Source organism: Gopherus evgoodei, chromosome 15, assembly GCF_007399415.2.
Source record: "Gopherus evgoodei ecotype Sinaloan lineage chromosome 15, rGopEvg1_v1.p, whole genome shotgun sequence".
Classification (NCBI taxonomy): Eukaryota; Metazoa; Chordata; order Testudines; family Testudinidae; genus Gopherus; species Gopherus evgoodei.
This window is the reverse complement of record NC_044336.1, coordinates 27720577-27743796: the sequence shown is the minus strand read 5'-3', so window position 1 is coordinate 27743796 and position 23220 is coordinate 27720577. Positions and strand designations below refer to the sequence as shown.

Genomic DNA, 23220 nt, shown 5'->3' with positions numbered 1-23220 from the left:
GGTTACAGCTAATTGCCACTTCCTGCTGGCTGTACGATACTCGCTACACTACAACATTTGCATGGAAAGAGAAGCGCAAAGTCTGATCTTTTAAAATGTATCTTGTATTTGTGACAAACCTTGGAATTTTATTTATTTATAATTTTTTTTGTAAATTCAGAAGTAGAGTTGGGGAGAGGGGGAAATGACAGAAACGGCCCCCCTCTGTGAGGTGGTATTGAAAAGGTGGGGAGGAAGTAAATGGGAATAATGTTGTTGTGGGGGTGGAGGGAGAAAGGGAATATATGAGGGACAGAGAATTGCTATTGCAGCTACACTCACATTCTGCTGTACATGTTTAAAAAGTGCTCCAGCTGTGTAACCCTGCAGTAGCTAATCAGTCTTGCCAAAAAAGGGTGTCTATAATTTGCCAGGACAGGTAAAAGAAACAGCATGAGATGATTAAGGCCAAAACCTTACAATGACTTATTTGTGTCCCCCCTACCCCTTGTAGATTTCACATGGACAGAAGTATAATTTCCTTGATGTGTTCCCCAAAATAACTTGTAAGTCTCCCAAGGAAGTGCTGGATATGGGTGTGCAAAGAGATCCATCTGAGTACTGCACAGAACCTGGAATGGATCAGAAGGAGTTTTGCAGTGAGGCCTTCCAGAGACCTTTCCAGTACTTGAAACGATTTGACCGTGGAGATAACCTTGATATGTTCTGCTATGAAGAAGGCTCTGTTGAAGGGACCCCAGTGGAGTGCCTACAGCTGTTCCTGATACATTGTGGGGTGATAGATCCCACCTGGTCAGAACTGCGAAACTTTGCTTGGTTCCTGAATGTTCAGTTGAGAGACTGTGAAGCTTCTGTTTTCTGTAACCCTGCCTTTGTCCAGGACACTCTGCAGGGTTTCAAAAATTTTGTGGTCTCCTTCATGATTTTAATGGCAAGGGATTTTGCAACACCCACATTAAACATTTCCGATCAGAGCCCAGGGAGGCAAGTTTTTGACATGAAAGGAGTCACGGAAGAGGATCTTATTCCTTTCCGCATTCGGAAAAAGTGGGAGTCTGAGCCCCACCCATATATTTTCTTCAACGAAGACCGTGTATCCATGACATTCATTGGCTTCCATCTGCAGACCAATAATAATGGTGGCATTGATGCCATTAATCCCATGAATGGCAATATCATCAAGAAAGATGTAATGACTGTACAGCTGTACAAGGGGTTGGTACTTCAGAGAGTTCCCTTCAATATTAACTTCGATCAGTTGCCCAGAGCTGAGAAGCTAGAGAAACTTTGCTTGGTTTTGGGAATTCAGTGGCCAATGGACCCTGACGAAACCTACGAGCTGACAACAGACAATATACTCAAGATTTTTGCTATTGAGATGCGATTCAGATGTGGCATCCCAGTTATTATCATGGGGGAAACGGGTTGTGGGAAAACGAGGCTTATAAAATTCCTATGTGAGCTGCGCAGGAGTGGTGTTGATGCAGAGAACATGAAACTTGTGAAAGTTCATGGAGGCACAAGTGCGGACATGATATATGCCAAGATCAGGGAAGCAGAAGACATAGCTATCTCCAATAAGCGGCAACATCAGTTTGACACAATCCTGTTTTTTGACGAAGCCAACACGACTCAAGCTGTCGGCAGCATCAAGGAAGTTCTGTGTGACCACACAGTAGAAGGGCAGCCTTTGGCCAGTGGCTCGGGTTTGCAGATCATTGCAGCGTGCAACCCTTACCGTAAGCACACAGAAAAGATGATTCAGCGACTGGAGTCAGCTGGTCTAGGCTACCGTGTAAAAGCAGATAAGACCAAAGATAAACTTGGCTCCATTCCACTGAGGCAGCTTGTGTACCGTGTCCATGCTCTCCCTCCAAGCATGATCCCTCTGGTATGGGATTTTGGGCAGCTGAACGATATCACTGAAAAAATATACATACAACAGATCGTACAAAGACTTACTGAGTTGATACAAATATCTGCAGCTGAAATTGGGGTAATAACAGACGTGCTTTTTGTCTCTCAGAGGTACATGAGACTAAGAAATGATGAATGCAGCTTTGTCAGCCTCAGGGATGTGGAGCGCTGTGTCGAAGTTTTCAAGTGGTTTTACAGCCACAGTGAGCTTCTGCTAAATAATTTGGAGCAACATCTTGCAGAGAAGGGGTCTGATAAATGTAAATTAAAGAGAAACAGAGTCATCTGGTCCTTAGTACTTTCAGTCGGTGTTTGCTATCATGCATCCTTGGAAAAGAAAGAGTTGTACAGAAGCGTTATCTGTGAGTACCTTCCAAAACCTTATGATAGCCAGAAAGGGATTCTAGAAGAAATCAGCCTAATACAAGATCTGTTCTTGAGTGGCGTGCCTCTGAGAAATACCATAGCGAGGAACTTAGCCTTGAAGGAAAATGTCTTTATGATGGTCATCTGCATTGAACTTAAAATCCCTCTGTTTCTTGTTGGAAAGCCTGGGAGTTCCAAATCCCTTGCCAAAACCATCGTGGCTGATGCCATGCAAGGGCAGGCTGCTTATTCTGATCTTTACAAGGAAATGAAACAGATCCATTTGGTGTCCTTCCAGTGCAGCCCCCACTCCACTCCTGAGGGAATCATCGGTACCTTCAAGCAGTGTGCTCGCTTCCAGGATGGAAAGAACCTGAAGGAATATGTCTCTGTGGTGGTGCTCGATGAGATTGGGCTAGCAGAAGACTCTCCAAAAATGCCCCTGAAGACCCTGCACCCACTCCTGGAAGATGGCTGCATTGATGATGTTCCGCTTCCTCACAAAAAAGTTGGTTTTATTGGGATCTCCAACTGGGCCCTGGACCCCGCCAAGATGAATCGAGGTATCTTTGTGTCACGCGGCGATCCCAGCAACAAAGAGCTCATAGAAAGCGCAAAGGGGATCTGCTCTTCAGAGCGCATCATCCTGCAGAGAATCGAGTGCTACTTTCCCATCTTCGCAGATGCATACGAAAAGATTTGCAAGACCCAAGACAGAGAGTTCTTTGGGTTGCGCGACTACTACAGCCTCATAAAAATGATTTTAGCTTTGACTAAGGCCTCAGAAAGAGAGCCCACAGCTTGTGACATAGCACAGGTTGTTCTCCGTAACTTCAGCGGCAAAGATAACATCAATGCCTTGGACATATTTACATCTAGGATCCCAAAAGAAGGAGAAATACACGCTGATGATGTCAGCACCATTGATCTGGTCCGGCAGAACATTTGCAGCGACAGTCAGGATGGTGAGTGCAGATATCTGCTGGTGTTAACGGAAAATTATGCAGCACTGCAGATCCTCCAACAGGCTTTTTTTGCCGAAAGACAGCAGCCAGAGATTATCTTTGGCTCCAGCTTCCCCAAGGACCAAGAGTACACCCAGATCTGCAGGAACATCAACCGTGTGAAGATTTGCATGGAAACAGGGCAGATGGTTGTCCTCCTCAACCTGCAGAATCTCTATGAAAGCCTGTATGATGCCCTCAACCAGTATTATGTGTACCTTGCTGGCCAAAAGTACGTTGACTTGGGCTTGGGGACTCATCGAGTGAAATGCAGAGTGCACCCAAAGTTCCGTTTGATTGTGATTGAAGAGAAAGAGGTAGTGTACAAACACTTTCCCATCCCACTGATCAACAGGCTTGAGAAGCACTACCTGGATATCAATACCGTCCTGGACAAAAGGCAAAGAGACATTGTGGAGGAGCTAAAGAAGTGGGTGAATGACTTCATAGCCTTTGATACAGAGAAGCATCTCATGGGCAGACAGGAATATAGCCCTTCTGACGTCTTCATTGGTTACCACTCTGATACCTGTGCCTCGGTCGTCCTGCAAGTGACAGAGAAGCTGAAGCAGAGGTACCATCCTGATGAACTGATGCCAAATGTGCAACAAGAAGCCCAGCTGGTGCTGCTGAACTGTGCAACACCAGATTCTGTAGTTCGCCTGGGCAGTTCACGGCTGAGCTCCTGTGTGGCAGATCATCTGGCCAACAAATACTTTAAAGAGCAGCAGCACACCTCGCTTGTGGATTTCCTCCAGGCTCACATCCATGCAGAGTCCAGACATCGCACAGTCTTCACTGAGGTGAGTCTCCTGAAAATTTCTCTCTCTCTCCAAAAAGATCCTTAGGTCCTCAAACTGTCCGTGCACTAGGCTTTTGAATTCGCTTTGTTGGTATTACCGTATCAGTTCACATAGGTAGGGGTAATGTGAGCCTTCTCACTGTTTCAAAACCCAGATCTGCAGTTATCGTGATGTGGGGTGAACGATGCATTTCAGTGATCACACTGATTCATCTTGGAGCCTTTAATCTCTGTGTGGCCGTGCCATCCATGAGGTAGTATTCCCAAATGCTCTCTAGAAGGGGATTTTCAAGGGCACAAATAGGAGTTAACTGCCTAATTTTCCTTTGTAAATATCCCCCTCTAATCACTCAGCCAAAAAAAAAAAATAAAAAAAATGAGCCCTTACCAAGAGCTCCAGATGCAGGTGTGCCAAGGGTTTCTGAGGAGGAAAAGTAATTGAAATGAAAAGGAAAACTGACAAAGGCACATCCTGTGCAGCGTTGTAGCCGTGGCAGGCCTGGAATATTGGTGTTCCAACTACACAGAGCTCTTCCTTGGGACCTGCTCTTCAAAGCTTGTCCCTCTTGCTAACAGAAATTGATCCAATAAAAGATATTATCTGACGCACCTCGTTTCTAAAAGCAGTATATGCTTGTGTCATGCAAGAGATCTAGGTTTAGGTGTCACTTGTAGATCTTAACATCTATAGCCACACATGGTGGGATGGGATGGGAACGACAACTCTACGTGTGTAGTGCAGGGCTCAGAAAATGAAATTGTTCACTTATCAGTTTTATGCTGTGAGTTCTGAGCAGCAGCAGAGGCAGACAGTGGGGTTATTCACAGGAGAAGACAACTTAAAACAAACAAAGGCTTGTGGAGGTGTTGTGGAGCAGACTTTTTTTCCTTGTCCTTCCTTGCAGCTGTCAGAGGACTTCAAATTTTTCAGACACTTCTAGCCAGACACTGGGTACAAACAAAGTTTATGCACAGGATCCAGGGCAGCACCCTGATAAAAAAAATCTTTGCACCTTACTTCTCCCACTTTCCAGCACTGTGGATGGAAGCATGGTGGGCCTTCTGACCAGGATGTTTATTGCCTCTAGACCCTGCCAGTCAGGACCTCCTGAACACTTGTCTTTGTATCTGTCTCTGGCTAGTAGGTTTAGTTCTCCAGCTAGTCCATGTGTAGCCTGAGAACTCTCAGACTTAAGGGGCACATTTAAAAAAAGCAAAACCAAAACGCCTCCTTTAACACAGTTCCTGAGATCAGCATGTTGGGTTTTTTTAAAGTGTAAACACGATGGAGTTGAGACCCAAGGGTCAAGAGCACTCCGAGGAAGAGCTCTAACAGAGAGCACCTTACAAATGAGTGCATACGGCATCGTTCCAGAGCATAGACAGGCAAATGCTGTCATTCAGTTGCTACTTTCCTTGTTCATGTCTGAGCGAAGAACTCATATTGCAATTCTTGTCTCTAAGATCACCACTTTCTCCAGGCTTCTGACAGCCGCTGACTCTGAGCGTTTGAAGGCGGAAGTGCAGGGTAAGGTTCAGAGTCTCTCCATCCGGTCCTGGTCCCTTCAGCAGTTCGACACAGAGCACTCATTCCTGAAAGAGATTAGGTGAGTCTGTCTGTCTGCCTTATCCTATGCTGAAGAGCAGACAGTCTAGGTTAAAATCAGTGATGACTGATCATTAGGACAATAAATAAATACCAGACCAAAGGGAGAGAGGGAGCTGAGGAGAGGGGTTACTAAGGTGACTCCAAGTTGTTGGGGCAGGGGGATTTGTTTTTAAAATTACACTATTTTTACACGGGTGGATGTTTAATATCTTTGTTCTCTCTGCAAGAACCCAAAGCTCATATGGAACCATTTCTTCCATTTTCTTTCTGTCTCCAGGAATTTCCTTGATTCTACCTCAGGAAATAAAATCCTGATTATTCAGACAGACTTTGAAGATGGTTCTCAAAGTGCTCAGCTCATTGCCTCAGCCAAGTATGTCACACGTGAGATAATTGCTGACTGTTGTAATGTCTTCCCCAGTCTTAACTTAGAGCATTATTGGAGTATCACTTGTTGGGGCCTCCCACTCTGCAATCTACCACTGGAGTAGATTTGATCTAACTTTTGCAAGGGCCAAACACACTTTGGACAATGTTAAAAAAGACAAATCAGAAACTGGTGCACAGAGCAGGGTTGACTTGTGCTCCCTCTCTGAGGTAAGATTTAGATTTGAAAGCTTAGAAATTCTGAGGGAAGCAGAGGATGTCTACCAAAACGAAGTTATTAGTGACAGGGTCAGGACAGCCTGCTGAAGGTCTGAGAGTCCCAGTCCATGTTTGTCTCTTCCTGGAGGAGAGGGAGGAAGAGAATCCAATTACCCTTGACCAGTGTTGTGGAAGGAGGGAGTACCTGCCTCAGGGTATTGTACTGAACTTGTCCTCAGACATTTCCCTTCCCTTGTAGATACTCAGCTGTTAATGAAATCAACAAGGTGGAGTTGGGAGAAGTCTCAGTCTTTGTCTACTTTATCACTAAGGTGTCACGGATAGAAGGTGGAACCTCTTATGTGGGATTCCATGGAGGTAAGACTGGCCTTTTCAGAGCTCAGCACGTTGGGTCATTTGAACCACGATCAAAAAACTGTAGTGATTTTCCATTGGATACGTTTTGCTTTTTAAAAATTCCAGTGACAGTGCTTCCTGTGGCTTACCAGAGCTGCCACTGCTTGCTACAAGCTGCACCCCACCTCGATCCTCCCCTGCCCCTAGTCCTCCTAGTCTCTTCTGGAAGGATCCCTTATTTCTGTACTCAGTGCTAAATAAATGCTGAAACACAGCTAGAGCACGACCCCAACTGTGGAACCTTCCCCTTCTTCCCCTGGCTATCTCATGAATAGATCCCAAGGTGCTATTTTTTTTTTCCCAGCAAGTCCTCCATCAACCCTATTGTGCTCTGTGGAGTCTCCTTGTTTTAATTGCATCCTCAAGGCCCCCATAACATGCTTTTCCTTCCAGTTGAGGAGAATCGTACACTACCATATCCAGAGCAAGTCACTGCAACTCTTTAATTGTCAAGAAAGATTACTATTCAGTGATACACGAATCAAACCCTGGCAGTTCAGAGCATACACCTGTTGGACCAAACCTCTGTTTGTTTTTTAAAGGTGCTGGCAGAAAGTTCCTCAGAAGCTTCTGTGGAAGAGCATGTTACAGACCTGAAATGTCTCGTTCTTTGTTTCCAGGGCTGTGGCAGTCAGTGCACCTTGATGACCTCCGCAGATCCAAGGACATGGTCTCTGATGTGACTGCCCTGAGGAACCTCACTATCAGCCAGCTGTTCTGTGAGGATGTGCACAAGCCTGAATGTAAGCCACATGCTGGACATGACAACAGGGGTGGTGATGTACCCAGGGGAGCAGGATGAGAGGTTCATGCATCTCAGACGTACTAATGTGTGGAGATCAGAGTCTCAGCAGAGGAAAGAAAAGCATCCCCATTAAGCACAGAGGTTCTGATAAGAGCTCGCAAGTATTATAAGAGTTTTCAGTACTATAAATCTGAAGTAACTTTTGTACACTGGGCAAAAGCTATTTATTTCTGGTAGAGCAAATCCATGTTTCTGGGTATACTAGACATAAAATCTCAACTTTATGATTTCTTTGGAGGGTGTTGAGTTGGCTACAGATGATGCACTTGCACTACCTCATCATCTTTGAAGGTCTCCATTCCAGTTGCAGGCCATCAGTGAAATGAGTTTGGTGGTTTCAGATTAAATCCTCCATTGTCTTTTGTCACAAAAATGTGACACTCATGCTGTTGGGCACCGCTGGCACCCGGTCAGGACTGGAAGAGAAGAGTGTACTGCATTTCAGGACTCAGATATGGGAGAAAGGGTCCTAGGATTTGAATAATGGGAGTTTTGCCACTCAGAGCTGCACTGCTCTGGCCAAGTGTTGAGGGAAGATCAACTGGGATGATTTGACACTGGAAACAATTTCTCACTGTCATGTTTAGATTTTAGTTCACCTAAATATGTCGAAAGAAAACACTATACTTTCCCCAGCCTACCTCCCAGCTCTGAAATCATAGTCACTTGCTTTCTCTCTTTCCTTCATGAGGGCTGCAGGATCAGCATCTAGAGCTGAGAACCATACTTGGCAGACATTTAGGTGATCTGAGACTCTGCAGAGGATCTAGTGCTTTAGTGTCCAGTCTGTATTAAAAACTTCTATCCCATTGCCCTAGCAGTGAATTGCTTTTCTTTCTAATTAGAAGTTGTGTTTTGTGGTTGCAGCTATGATCGTGGATGGAGAGGAGCAAGAGGAGGAGATGGAGGTTGAAACAGCAGTGTCTGAAGCAGAGGAATGTGGTGTAAGTTCAGAATCCATTCCTTTTACTTTGAATTACTAAATATGCCTTTCTTCGCTCTCTGATAAGGTACACAACCTGTTTTATACCCAAAGTCATCTCTGACCCTTGCAACTCTGATGTTATCCCACTGTTATTCACATCAGAAATGCTGATGATTGAAAATAACCATTAAATGAATGATTCTGTACATCATTCCAGGGACTCACCTTGGCTACTCTTTGTCCCTCACTTTGAGTCTCTGTCAGCTGTTTTAAAGGCCTCTATGAGTTGTTTGTGCCTTTCAAGCTGAGGCCCACGTTTCAGAACTCTTAGCTTTATACGTTTGCCAGTGTGAATTGGTATTTGCAGTTAAACTATGTTAATATCGAACTCCTGTCCATCCTGGTGAGGCAACCTGTGCAAGAACCTTGGTAGTGCTGGCTTGTGCTCACCATACTTTACGTGAACTCAAAAGAATGTGTAAATCTGCATTTCCCAGGTTGTCTTGTTGCAGCTCCAAAGTTAATATTATCACCTCCACTTCTGGTTTCTGAGCTAGTTGATTATCCAGTGGGAGTCTTGTCCTGCCTTTCAGTTAATGTTAGATGGAGAGCCAGTTCACAGCATCACAGGAGGAGTATGTCATGTCAAATGTACCCTAGTGCAGAAAAGGCTGTGTACCTGAGTCAAAGGTGAAAGGAAAGGAGGAAGACAGGAGAGAAGTTGCATATTTACATAGGCACGTTAATGAGAATCTAGCTGTAATTGAAAAAGGGGAAACATGCACAATCGTAGAGTAATACTAGGTTTGTTTTCTTTCTATACCTGGAAAGACCCAAGTCCTGGACACCACCACTCTCCTGAGGAGCTGCGTGCAGAGTGCGGTAGGAATGCTACGGGACCAAAGTGAGGTCTCCTGCCGTAGTACAAAGAGGATCGAGATTCTTCTTGGCTTTCTGTCTAAAGAAGATGATTTGAAAGGTACGAGTTCCCATGGGCTTTGCCCTGGGTTTATAAGGTGGGCTGAACTCCCTTGTGAGGCCATCTGCTGAGTGACATTCACCTCATGAGAACTGGATTCTGCCCAGATACCCAGAGATGAATCCACTACACAGTTCCAGGGCAGAGAAATACTTGGAGAACTCTGCTTTGCTTGGTTTAAGGTGGTGAGTAATGCACTTTCCCCTTTTGGGTTGGGAGCTTTTCTGAGACTAGGTAGCTGGATCCAGTGGAGAGATCCCCAACACCCAATAGTGTCTGCACATGGTCTCCAGAATTACGTGCACCTCACTGGAGTTTGTCTGTGTATATTTTAATTCCATCCTTTGGTGATAATGCCTTACCTGGGGTCTCAGATCCTGGACAGCAGCCTCAGGAGGTGCTATAAATTGGCCAGCTTCCTTTGTTGACTGGGTTGTGGATGAAAACTTGGAGAAACTTTCTGCTAGTCACTTCAGCATTTGGCCTGTGTGTTGGGGTAAGGAAAAGGGGTTGCTGAGCTCTGTGCTCTTTCCAGCCTCCTTCCTGAAGATAGTGAAGAATCGTCTCTTCAGCCTCTTGAAGAAACAAGAAGAAAATTCCTTTAACTTGAAGGACTGGGTGCTGCGAGAGGCTTCAAACCTTAATGCCCTCCAGGAGGCTGGGACTTTCAGGTATGGACAGCAGCTAAGCACCTTACCACTTGGCAGCTTTTTAAAAATACCATCTGTATACATGGAAATGATAGCAGAAAGGACACCTTTGTGTGCTCTGAATATTGGATCTATTTAAGAATGATGTAATAGTCTCAGCCCAGTGCTGGTAACTCTCTAGTCCTGCGTTCCCCTTGCTTCAGAGGGAGCATGGCTTGGGCATGCTCAGCTGGATGGGCAGTGCCAGGGGAGGGAGAGCATAAGTGCACTGTTACACTGAATGAAAACAACAGAGAACTGCACGCCAGAGAAGCAGGTGGAGAAATGCAGGATTAGGTCGGTCTCTCCCTTGTTTGCAAATGTAATTGAGCAGATTTCCCCTTGGAAATGTACCACAACAGCCACACGTTGACTTCTGAACATGCAGATCAGCATCGCTCACTCTCTACTTTGTCTCCATCCGTCTCTGTCACCCATAGACACACCCTGTGGAAGCGAGTCCAGAATGTGGTGACTCCGTTCCTGGCTCATATGGTGTCACTCGCAGACAGAGACTGCAACCTGGAGTTATTGGTCAGGCCGAATACAGAGGGCTGCGTGAAAAATCTATGGATCTTCATCTTCAGTGATTTGAACCTTCTGAGCATCCCTTACAACGTGGGTAACAGCAGGTGAGCTGCCGAAAACTACAGTGGGAGGGCTGGGGTGATCAGTATTGGAGGGCGATCAAGCTAATGGCTCTATATTTGCGTGGAGAACTTACACACAAGTTATTTTCTCTTGCAGCATAAGGGCCACGTTGCAGTTCTTGCTGGGAGGATGTGTAATCAGCAGGCCCTATGAACACTGTTCTGTGATTGGCAGGACAGCTTGTGTTATCCAATCCTACGATTCTGTATTTCCTTGCTTTTGGCACTCTCAGTCCCAGCCACCTGCTTGAAACTGACCAGAGCCCCCCGAGTGATGGCACTGAGCACTAACTGCCCACTGGCTTCTGTTTTGCATGTGCCCCCGCTCAGCTCTCAGACAGAAACGATTCTGGTGCAGAACGACATGAAGGTGTTTGCACATGCTGGCAATGAAATGCCCTTCAGCTGGAGGATAAAGGATTATTTGGAAGAGCTGTGGTTGCAGGCGCAGTACATCCCAGGCACTGAAGGTGAGAGCCCAGTTTGAGCTCAGTAAGCAAGAGCATTCCAGCTAATTCCTTTGCTGAAAACCCTGGGTTGTCACTGCAACTATTTATTTTCTTATGACCATGAGGCTGCTTTCAGTGCCCTCTCCCATGTAAGACACTAGAGTGCTGCACATCTAGCTTTAGCTTTTCCCTGATCACGCTCTCTCGTTTTCTGTGCCCCTGTATTGTATTGGAAATACCTGGGAATATCAGGAGTTGATGTGTCAGTGGACTTTGGGCACTTGTCTTTGGGCCAGGTCCTGCCTTCAAGTCTCTTACCAGGACCTGGGGTCCCATTCATGGCAGAGAGCAGAGTACTGTGCTAAAGGATGTTCTAAAATTACTCGCTCAGCTGCTCCACTGATGAGCATAGACAGATGGTCACAGAAATGGGGAAATATGGTGGGGTGGTTTCTTCTCACATCGGTTGTGCTGTCCAGGTAAACGTTAAAAAATCTCTGGGCCCTTTACAATGGCAGAGAGAGGTGATCTCAGTGCCTGACCAATACTCCTCCGCAGTAAAGCAGGTGGCAGTCTTTTTGGGGCTCTGAGGGGAGGTAGTGCTGAGTGCATCACAGCTGGGCGTTTTGCTGACACTGCCACGCCACTGGTTAATTCTGTTCTGCAAAATCCCTTTGGAGGGGTGCTGTATCCAACTAATTTTCCTTGTAACATAAAACTTCCTTTTGCATCCTGATGTTCTAGGCCATACGGAGAAGTTTGTGAGTATCTTCCAGAAGACTCCCCTGGGCGAGTTTATTTCAAGTCTGGCTGAGGAAGAAAGGAACGTGCTCTTTCACTGCTATGTCAGAGACTTTATCCTCCTGACCATAGGCGTGTCCTCTTCTGAGGAGTTACAGGTCAGTGTTTGAACCAAGGACTAAGAATAATTTAGATGTGGGAGAGCAGAGCTTATTTCATACATGATCCTGAAGAATGTACACTAGAGCATTCACCTGGCCTTTCTCAGGGGACTCAGTCCGAGTCCCTCTTGTGGAGGTGCCTAGCAGTTGGATGGCAAAAGGAAGAAACAACTTGCCACTGGAACCGCTGATTCAAATGGATGGAACATTACTTTCAGAAAGTCACCTGGTCACCTCTGGTAGGGGCACCTGGGGACACTGACATGATAGTATATTTAACGAATCGACTCTAAAATATTTTTCTACTGAGCAAATCTTTAAGTCATTTTTCTCTGAATAGTGTTGATTAATTCAGAAATGTTCTTGTAGGCATTTTGGGGCAGAGAAAACTTTTATTTTCTTTATTTTCTTTTAAATGTTCAGTTTCTGCAAATTGCCCTCTTATCATGCATTGAGGAACTGAAGGCAGCATCTATAGGTGGAGAGGAAAAGATGCTTTCCCTGCCCTGGGTCCACCTTGGGTACCATCAATTTAGGAGCCGGCTGCAGAACTTCTCCAGGATCCTGGCTGTGAACCCCAGTGTCCTCAATAGTCTTCGCTACCAGGCTGAGAAAGGAAGCACTTCGTCATCTTCTGAGATGGTACGGTCTCACTCTGGCATGATGTGATTCTTAGCCCTGGGAGGAAGAGAGCTCCAGCTAGCACAGCTCCCCTACATAGCATTTCAGTTCCCTTTGATCTGTCTTTCTATTTCAGCAGCAACAAAGCACCTGCAACAGTGGGAACTGAAAAATAGATATGGATCTTTAATACCCTGGATATTCAACCTATTATCAGATCTGCCCTGTAGTAATGGCAAGGAATAAATAATTTTACCACACTCCGGGTTAATCTATGCGATCTGCTAATGACCTGAGCCAGGGGCACATAAATCCTGGAACTCCAGGAATGTGAACCAGTGTGCACAGCGCTCATGAGTAACCCTACAATAACAAACCAGAGCCCACTCACAAGTAACTGTGAAACTGAGCTGGGAAGAGGATGTCACCTTTCCAGCTGCCAAGTTATACTAAAGCCTATGTGTGTGTGTGTGCCTGTCTAGGTTCTGGATGTGTTTGCTGCAATGGCTTGTGCTGAGATGCTGGAGGATCAAGTTTTGAAGTCCAGGCCACAGATTTGGCTACAGCAGGTGAAGAATCTTCATATGCCCATTGAACTTGTCTGCATGGAGAGCGGTTCTAAAGACAGTGCAAGTCAGTGCCATCAACTGCTCCAGGAAGTCAAGTAAGTAACAATGACCCACTAAGAATCTCAGTCTTGAAAGACTCCTTGTATCTTGCCCTTCAAGGGAACGATGTCTAGTATGGACTGAATGTATCTACAGTACTGTTGTTCTCAGACTAAAACTCTTTTAACCCCTCCAGTGTTACTGCTGGGCTGCATTAATTGTCATTTCCCCAGAACTTGTCTGTTCTGCATTACAGGGCCTTCTCTATTTTCCCAAGTCTATGTTTTAAAAAATAATAATAATAATCAGCAGCTCCCATTCCAAATGGGATCCAGGATCATTTTAAAGCTCTGGATGAAATCACTGGGTGGGTCCTGGTGCTTGGTAGACTGCCACCGTTGAACTAACAGCTCATCTCCACGTTAATCCCTCACGTACACTGACTCTGGTAGATATTTGGAGCTTCACCCCAGTCTTGCTTCCTCTCCGAGGATGGTCCCAGACAGTTTAAAATTAACTAGTGTCTTAGGAAAACAAGAGCAAGTGAGGGTGAGGGAAAAACCCTATAGATAGTGGAGATCTCTTATTAACCCTGTGATATAGGAATCAAACCTGTATAGGGTTGTCCGTATCCACAATCTAGTGAATGTATGGTTGTTTACTCGTATGGCGGTAGCGCCTAAGAACTCCACTGTTCTAGGCGCTGTATAAAGAGATGACAAAGAGGCAGTCTTTGCCCCAAGGAACTTGCAATCTAAGTATGACATGAGACAATAGAGAGATACAAGAAACGGCAAGAGGAGCACAAGGGAACAATGAGACTATGTTTGTCAGCGTGAAAGCAGTGGTCATATTACACTGCTCTGACTTGATCTTCTGATGTTGCCTTTTCCCTTCCTCCCTATTTCATTCATTTTCATCCCAGGAGGCTCCCGTTTGATAGTATTGTAACTGTGCTTTCTCTCTGACAGGCTTCGGTGGAATCGAGTCTTCTCTATGTCCCTCTTTATGGAACATATGCTGCTTGGGACTGAGTCCCTGATTCCAGAATTGCAGGATCTGGTAAAGAGACACATCTTGCTGCTAGGCAATGTAAGAACATCCTCATTAAGCAGCATCTGGGGTTGAAGTAGGGATCTCTCCTCTCCTTTCTGAAAGATTATTTGAATTTGCTAAAGGAGTGCTATCCAAAACCTGTTCCTAGTCATTAGTCACAAACAGAGCTGGGTAAATCATTGAGAACAATGAGTTCTCAACACCTCTCATCTCTCCTCTTCATGAATTGCCTGCAAACTTTGCAATTTCCTCAAATGGTCCTTCATAGCCAGTTTCACAGATCCAACAGTGTAGCTATAGGAGGCAGAACCAAATCTGTGGACTGGGTCTGAGACCTGCCCTCTGAAAAGCCCCTGCTAGTTCTGTTCTACATGCAGAGCTGCAGGCAGACTTGCCGTTCGCAGCCAATCAGAAATCCTGCCTCAGACAGTAAGAATCTCTTGCTTCCATAAGTCAGTTGTCATTTTGAGCTGCCTGTAGGAGCTGCTGAGCTCCCTGCTGTTTTGCTGAGGCTTCCTGGTTATTTCCTCCCCTGAATGAAGGATCCACATCCCCACAGACCCCAGCTAGAAGGGGATCACCCAGGCCTCCCTTTTCCAAAGTTGAGTCACAGAAGCAACGGCACCCAGAGGGGAGCCACACAAGAGTGGTGCTTGAAAGGCCACCCTGTCCCCTGCCCCCACAGCTCCTGCAACATCAGAGGCCCTGGACTGCTCTCAGGAACTGTTGAGCCAGCTGCTTTTCCCTGTACCGTAAAGTGTGGTGATAGACTGCTGTGCTAATGTGAACCAAGAGATATGGGCAGTGCTGGCTGCATTTGCGGGTTTTTCCTTCCTCTTCTTTCTCCTCTCTCTGGAAATCTCCATCTAAAGCAGCAAAGTTGAGTCACTTACTGTTGTCTTCCCTTCCAGTGTCTTCAGTGGGACTCTGACATCAAGACTCATAAAACATTCACTGCAGTGATGAAAGTGCTGTGCCGATGTAAGGAGGAAGCCAACGCAACTATTTGCAAGTAAGGCCATTGGGATGGGCACGTTCCTGAAAGGGTGTGTGCATAGGTTTACACTAAGCATCTCAGTGTTTTGCATCGAGCCTGGAACAGATAGTGTAGCATGCAAAGCGTGTGGACTCGGGGTGGGGAGAACATTGACCTAGGCTGAGCCTTGGGAGATAGGAGTCCCTACAGAGCTTGTGTTTTCCCAAGTGTTTTTTCAACATATTATGCACTAGCTGACTTTCATGTATCCTCTCGTCACTTCCCACTTCCTTCAGCAAGCACAAGGCAGCTCACTCTTGAGCCTAGGACCTTCAGCATAGGTTGAATGAATGAAATTTGTTGCTGTTGTGGGAATAAAGTACAATGGGCCAAACTTATCCTTAATGTAACTAGTGACCCCGACTGGCCCACCCCTCCTGCCCCCCTTCCCCTACTGGAGCCCTGAGGGCACCCCCACCAGCTCCAGGCCTCCTGAGCATCTGCCCCTCACCCTGCCCCGGAGCTCCTTGTGGGTGGGCAGGCAGCATGGCCCTGAGCCCTGGAGCACCTGGCAGGTGGGCAGGCCAGCTGAGTGCAGTCCCCAGCGCAGCGGATGGGTGGGCGATGTGAGCACCGGCTCCAGTCACCTGGAGTCCCTGGCTGCAGGCTGACCCCCAGTAGCCCCAGCCCAGACCAAACGTGGCGGGGGGGGGTCCAAGCCTGAGGTGGAGGCGAAAGCAGCCTCCTGCTCGTGTCCCAGGCCCCCTGGCCAGGCAGGTGGAGGAACCCAGGCTCCCCACAGTGGCCATGGAGCTCTCCTCGACCCAGCTCCAGCTGGTGGGGCAGGAAGCCTCAGAGCCACAGCCCAGCTATGATAAGAGCTGAGTGGGCAGCTGTGGGAAGCTGCAGTGGACACCCTTACCTGTCTGTGGTGCGGAGGGCTCAAGCAGCCCCCGCCCGTATTCCCGCCTGCCCGGGGAAGGTAGAGGGTCTATGACTCCATAGTTCCTCACAGCTGCCCACACGTGACTCTTGCTGCGGCTCTGAGGCCCCTCCCAGCCAGAACTGGGTCGGGGAGAGACACATGGGCAGCTGTGGGGAGCTGGCATGGAGTCATGGACCCTCCTCCTGGAAACAGGCCAGGGGCTGCTCTCAGCCTCCCCGGGCAGGTGGAGGCTAGGCTCATCCACTTACAAAAAGTGAGAGGGCTGTGGCCCCCAGGTTCTAGCGCCATTGGCCCCGGGCCCCAGCCACATGGGAAGGAAGAGCCGTGCCCGCAGCAGAGCCTGGCAGGAAGCAGGAGGGAGCCTGGGGGTGGAGTGTGGGTGGGGCCACGCAGGCAGTTTGGGTAGGCTGAGCCTTCCCCTGCCATTGATACCCACCACCCATGCTAGAGACCTAAATATGTGTGTTGAACTTCGCCCTTACATCCTAGACCAGGGGTCGGCAACCTTTCCGAAGTGCTGTGCCGAGTCTTCATTTATTTATTCTGATTTAAGGTTTCACGTGACAGTAATTCGTTTTAATGTTTTTTAGAAGGTCTCTTTCTATAAGTCTATATTATATAACTAAACTATTGTTGTATGTAAAGTAAATAAGGTTTTAAAAATGTTTAAGAAGCTTCATTTAAAATTAAATTCAAATGCAGAGCCCCCTGGACCAGTGGTCAGGACCCGGGCAGTGTGAGTGCCACTAAAAATCAGCTCGCGTGCTGCCTTCGGCATGTGCGCCATAGGTTGCCTCCCCCTGCCCTAGAGAATCTACCCTGTGGAGCAGGCCAGCTGGAGGCTCTAGGTCACCTGGATTATCTGTTTGAAAACGTATCTAGGCAGGTGGATAAAAATGTCCTTTTGGTTTCTTGGCAAAGGAGAAGCCAATGATATTGTCACAAGCACTTTTACATGCTAAGCTGGGAAAATAAGAGAATAAAATGAATAGATTATTCCGTTTGTTGCCTTAATTTACCTTGTGACCTAATTTTGGTGGGTGCTTTCAAATGCCAGTGCAGGGTTCACACTGAACTCTAGCAATTTAGTTCTCAACCTGTTGGATGTTCTGTGCTGTAACCTGGAATCTCATTCTTGTTTTATGCACCAACAACTTTCTGGTGTATGGCAATTTAGTATTCATCATGGTGAAAGCTGGATGAATAAAAACAACTTGCTGCCTTATCCTCTTTCCTGACCTTGAGAGACATGCCAGTCAGACCCAGGCTCCCTCTTCTGATCCTTAATCTGAGTTGCAGTAGAAGACTTTTTAGGCCTGTAGCTTGAGTGCTTGGATTTAGTTGTGTTGATTGGATTACAGAAATGGTCTGAAGCCATGTCCGATCTGCCTGGAAGACCCTAAGGATCCAGTCAACCTGCCTTGTGATCATGTCTTCTGTCAGAGTTGCATCAAACAGTGGCTGATACCGGGGCAGATATTCTGTCCATACTGCAAAGTTAACCTGCCAGATGACTATAGTGTAACCATCTCCCAGGAGCTCAGGTATTACATCCTTCCTATGACAACCTTGTGTCATTAACCCTGCAGCAGGAGATAATTGGCTAGTTGTGTTGGGAGACCCTGACCCTCAGCTCTGAAGGTCTAAGTACCAGAAGATTTGATATGATAAATTATACTGGTCTCCCTCTGCCCTGTGTTTAAAGGTATGGTGAGAAGTTCCCTCATTCCATTTGAGAAGTTTCAAATACTCTGTAAAGCAAAGTGCATGAATCAAGTGATTAAACTACTCCTATCTTGGGTCACTGTTTTCTGCTTCTTAGCGAGAAGTCAGCAGTAACAATATCCTGGGTCCCTGGCAGTAAGATCACAAATGGCAATGGGAAACAGTCTTCGTAGATAATAGCTCTGAGAAATGCCTTGTAATAATGTCTCGTTAAAACTCTGTTTGTTAGTGTAGAATCTTGTTTTGCTGATAAATCACCTTGTTGACTATGGGCATCTGAGCTTTATCCACAGTGTCAGGCATAGAGTTTGAGGCCAGAAGGAATCACTGGATCATCTCGTTGGACCTGTGTAGCAGTGCCATGCAATGTAACTGGTTCTGCAGTTGTCTGGCTACCTTAGTAATTTCTTTTCCCACCATTTCTTCAGTGTTGCAATAAAGAGGAATGCCCAGTTCCGTCAGATGTGCAATAGCTTCTTCATAGACCTGGTTTCCACCATGTGTTTCAAAGATAATGAACCCCCAGAGAAAGCAGTGATCTGGGAGCTGCTCAAACTGCTGTTTGTTCACCGGGAGCCTTTGAGAATAGGCCCAACAAGTAAGCTAAGTTCCTCCTGCCTGTGTCGTCAGCCTGATTTGAATCTGTTCTCCTGCCCCTCGCTAGCCCAGTTTTTCTCTAATGTGGCCACCAGGGGCTTTTTATGTGGCCACAGCCTCCGGAGCTGTGCCGTGGCCCCCCCCGCCCCACACACACACACAACCCCCGAAGAAGCCAGCAGCGGTTGGGCACTGCCCTCTTCTGGAGCCACAAACACCAGAGGAGCAGGCAGCTGGTGAGTTCCCCACCCTCTGAGGGTGGCCGGGTCAGGCTCCAGCCCTGGGGTGGCAGGAGGCAGGTTCCAGCTGTGCGGCAGCGAGCTCTGTCCCCCAGCTGCAGGGCTCTGGGCTCCGGCTCTGGGCTCCAATCATGGGGCTCTAATCTCGCAGTAGCAGGCTCCGTTGCCCAGCTGCAGGGTTTGAGGTCCCAGCTGCAAGGCCACACTATCCAGCCACAGCCGCGTGGCTGCAGGGCTCCAGTCCCCGGGCTCACCCCCCCCCCATCACCCTGGCCCTCGCTGTGACCTCTAGCCCCAGGTTTTGGCTGCATGCTCCATCCCCCTGCTGTGTGGCAATGGGTGCCGGCAACGGGCTCACCCCGCATCCCCTAGTGCTCCTGGTCCCTGCTGCGTCCTCTGTCCCCGGCCGCAGGGCTCTGGTCCCCGACGGTGCGGCTGCAGAGCTCCCGTCCCTGGGCTCTCGTCGCCCCGGCCCCCGCTGCCTTCCCTGGGCTCTCCCTCATCGATTTCCCCCCCCCCCATTACCCCACTGCCTCAGTACCCCCATCCAGGGCTTAATTTGTCCCTTGGCTTGCCAGGGCTGTGTAAGTCTGCTGTGAAAAGTGACATTTGTATGTTTGTTAATATCACTTTTTACTGCCTTCCAGCCAGCTAGCAAGTCTGATTCTGTGAAAAGTGATATTAACAAACATACAAATATCGCTTTTCACAGAAACAGACCTACTACCTAGCAAGTCTTAAAAAAAAAAACAAAAACAAAAAAAAAAAAAAAAAAAAAAGCAAAAGAAACAACAATAAAAAAGACAAAAACATACAAAGTACCTTGTTTGTTTCTGTTCTGTTTAGGTCCAGTACAGGATAGAGACAACTGTAAATTATTTGTATTATTGAGTCTGCAAAAAAAACAACAACCCCAATATAAATAAATGACTATTTGGACGTGTGTGTGCCCATATTGCCTTTTTTTTCCTAAAATTAATTAAGTATTTTAGGAAAAATAGTCTGAGTGGTCACCAGCAAGCATAGGTGGCTGCACTCTGAGGCCACCAAAAAATTTGTTGTGACAACCCCTGCCGTAGCCCATGAGTCAATTTCTTCCTCTGTATTCAGATCACCGCACTGTATACACAAAATTGCTGTCCCCATTTGACGACGTGGTGGATAAGACTCCTATCATCCGCTCAGTGGTGCTGAAGCTGCTTTTGAAATACAGGTAAGTTCAGCCAAAAAACTGATGGGTGAGCGTGAGTTACATGCCCTCCTTAACCTCTTCAGCCAGGCTAGCTTCTCTCCCTGCTCTTTAGTTGTGTGCTAGTCACAGAATGAGGGAGAATTTTAGCCAAGTTCAGAGATTTGAACCTCGTCCTGTGAAAACCAATCTTTGCCTCTGCATCAGCACCAGTGTTGGGTGGGGGGTGTATTTGTGTGCGCGCGCAGTCTCTTTTTGTGCCCGACATTTGAGAATATGTATCCATCCCTCCTGACCCATATGTGAGCTAATCGGGAGCTGCTCCTCACCTGTATGTGAGAGAACTCTTAGGAAAGCTAAAGAATGAAGCTGACACACCGATGCACAAAGAACACTGGCAAATGAATATTTTATAAATCTTTAATTTGCTAACTATATGATGTGAGGGTTTTGTGTTTAAATTACTCACCCTGTACTGTACACTTGTCACATAAAGAGACTGTCACATCCAGAAAAGCTGCCTTTTGATTAAGTAAGCATGTCTGAGGCTTCAAAAGTGGTGTCTCTGTGTATAGTAACCCTCTTTTGGCCAGTCCAGTGTGGCCACATACAGAAGAGGAATTGTCACAAATGACGCATGTTCTGGTTTCTCCAGTGCTTGATTCAGAATAGAAAGTGAGAGGGCTTTTCTCTGTACAGACATCAGTCCTTGCATACTGTGTATTTGTGGTTTTTCTATGGCTGAGGGTCTCATTTAAAGGAAGACATGAGGGTGCCTTCGGAAATGGCAAAGGAAACAGAGCATAGAATCTCTGTTTCATTTGTAAGCTGAATTAGGTTACCATGTTACCTGGCCAGCATTCACAGCCTATTGGCTCTCAGAGCATAGGATAATAGAGGTTGTATAGGACCATGCTGGGGTGTGATGGCACAACATTGTTGCCCATAGCACTGGTTCTTATCACCATGATAGCCTTTTGGTGGATCAGACGTCCCATGTGACTCCAGCTATGACCTGCCTTGACTTTTGCTTCCCTCTCAGCTGGACCTGAAGTGAACTTCTCTGCCATGTGGCCAGAATTTGTAATTTATGTTCTAAATAATGATTAGTAGCCATCAGCATTGGAGTAGTTGGTAAGAGGAGGTTTCTCTGTTTCATAGCTTCAGTGATGTGAAAGCCTACCTGCAGGATTACCTGGCGCAGGTAGAGCAGTGCCAGATCCTGGACAAAGATGACAAGACAGAACTTTACACACTTTTTGTCAATTGTTTGGAGGTAGGTCTGCTTGCCCCATCTCCTTCGTGTCAGAAGTGCAGTGTGGGGATGTCCTGGCCCAATAGAATCCATATAGCAATGTTTCAAGAATACGGCTTTTTCTGTAATCCTGGCTGAGCTCGAGCGCACACACTGACTATGTGGGGAGGGGTCTTATCCACCTAGAAAGAGCGAGAGAATGTTAAAAGGAGGGCTTTAAACTAGGTTTGACGGGGACAGGTGAGCAAAGCCCACAGGTAAGTGGGGAACAAGACCTGGGAGATGGGCTGGAAACAGGAGGGAGCACGGGCTATAATGGCAGAGAGGAAGAAGGGTCAGGGCAAAGCTGGGAGGCAAGATCAAACCAGTATCTTAGATGCTTTTATACAAATGCAAGAAGTATGGGTAATAAGCAGGAAGAACTGGAAGTGCTAATAAAGAAATACAACTATGACATTATTGGCATTACTGAAACTTGGTGGGATAATACACACGACTGGAATGTTGGTGTGGATGGGTATAGTTTGCTCAGGTAGGATAAAATGTACACACTTGGACTGAGGTGGAGATGGACATAGGAGACGGAAGGGTGGAGGGTCTCTGGGTTAGGCTAAAAGGGTTAAAAAACACAGGTGATGTCGTGCTGGGAGTCTACTACAGGCCACCTAATCAGGCGGAAGAGGTGGATGAGGCTTTTTTCAAACAACTAACAAAATCATCCAAAGCCCAAGATTTGGTGGTGATGGGGGACTTCAGCTATCCAGATATATGTTGGGAAAATAACACCGCGGGGCACAGACTATCCAATAAGTTCCTGGACTGCATTGCAGACAACTTTTTATTTCAGAAAGTTGAAAAAGCTACTAGGGGGGAAGCTGTTCTAGACTTGATTTTAACCAATAGGGAGGAACTTGTTGAGAATTTGAAAGTAGAAGGAAGCTTGGGTGAAAGTGATCATGAAATCATAGAATTTGCAATTCTAAGGAAAGGTAGAAGGGAGTACAGCAGAATAGAGACAATGGATTTCAGGAAGGCGGATTTTGGTAAGCTCAGAGAGCTGATAGGCAAGGTCCCAGGGGAATTAAGACTGAGGGGAAAAACAACTGAGGAGAGTTGGCAGTTTTTCAAAGGGATGCTATTAAGGGCCCAAAAGCAAGTTATTCCGATGGTTAGGAAAGATAGAAAATGTGGCAAAAGACCACCTTGGCTTACCCTTGAGATCTTGCGTGACCTACAAAATAAAAAGGCGTCATATAAAAAATGGAAACTAGGTCAGATCACGAAGGATGAATATAGGAAAATAACACAGGAATGCAGAGACAAGATTAGAAAAGCAAAGGCACAAAATGAACTCAAACTAGCTATGGGAATAAAGGGAAACAGGAAGACTTTTTATCAATACATTAGAAGCAAGAGGAAGACTAAGGACAGGGTAGGCCCACTGCTCAATGAGGAGGGGGTAACAGTAACGGGAGACTTGGAAATGGCAGAGATGCTTAATGACTTCTTTGTTTCGGTCTTCACTGAGAAGTCTGAAGGAATGTCTAGTATAGTGAATGCTTACGGGAAGAGGGTAGGTTTAGAAGAGAAAATAAGGAAAGAGCAAGTAAAAAATCACTTAGAAAAGTTAGATGCCTGCAAGTCACCAGGGCCTGATGAAATGCATCCTAGAATACTCAAGGAGTTAATAGAAGAGGTATCTGAGCCTCTAGCTATTATCTTTGGGAAATCATGGGAGACGGGGGGAGATTCCAGAAGACTGGAAGGGGGCAAATATAGTGCCCATCTATAAAAAGGGAAATAAAAACAACCCAGGAAACTACAGACCAGTTAGTTTAACTTCTGTGCCAGGGAAGATAATGGAGCAGGTAATCAAAGAAATCATCTGCAAACACTTGGAAGGTGGTAA

At 46.5% G+C, this 23220-nt stretch overlaps 1 protein-coding gene across 4 annotated transcripts in view; it reads left to right on the top strand.

Annotated features, from left to right (window-relative positions):
• The window catches only part of RNF213 (ring finger protein 213), a 91411-nt gene that overhangs the window by 46550 nt on the left and 21641 nt on the right, over positions 1–23220 (top strand). For all 4 annotated transcript variants that reach the window (XM_030534254.1, XM_030534253.1, XM_030534256.1 and 1 more), the window contains 19 exons: positions 494–4090; positions 5554–5696; positions 5976–6071; positions 6543–6661; positions 7321–7443; positions 8373–8449; positions 9262–9409; positions 9945–10080; positions 10539–10730; positions 11079–11218; positions 11942–12096; positions 12523–12741; positions 13203–13384; positions 14300–14420; positions 15296–15396; positions 17668–17850; positions 18460–18629; positions 19978–20080; positions 21218–21332. In XM_030534254.1, the coding sequence (XP_030390114.1) occupies positions 494–4090; positions 5554–5696; positions 5976–6071; positions 6543–6661; positions 7321–7443; positions 8373–8449; positions 9262–9409; positions 9945–10080; positions 10539–10730; positions 11079–11218; positions 11942–12096; positions 12523–12741; positions 13203–13384; positions 14300–14420; positions 15296–15396; positions 17668–17850; positions 18460–18629; positions 19978–20080; positions 21218–21332 (6120 nt within the window). The remainder of the gene's footprint in view (positions 1–493; positions 4091–5553; positions 5697–5975; positions 6072–6542; positions 6662–7320; positions 7444–8372; positions 8450–9261; positions 9410–9944; positions 10081–10538; positions 10731–11078; positions 11219–11941; positions 12097–12522; positions 12742–13202; positions 13385–14299; positions 14421–15295; positions 15397–17667; positions 17851–18459; positions 18630–19977; positions 20081–21217; positions 21333–23220) is intronic.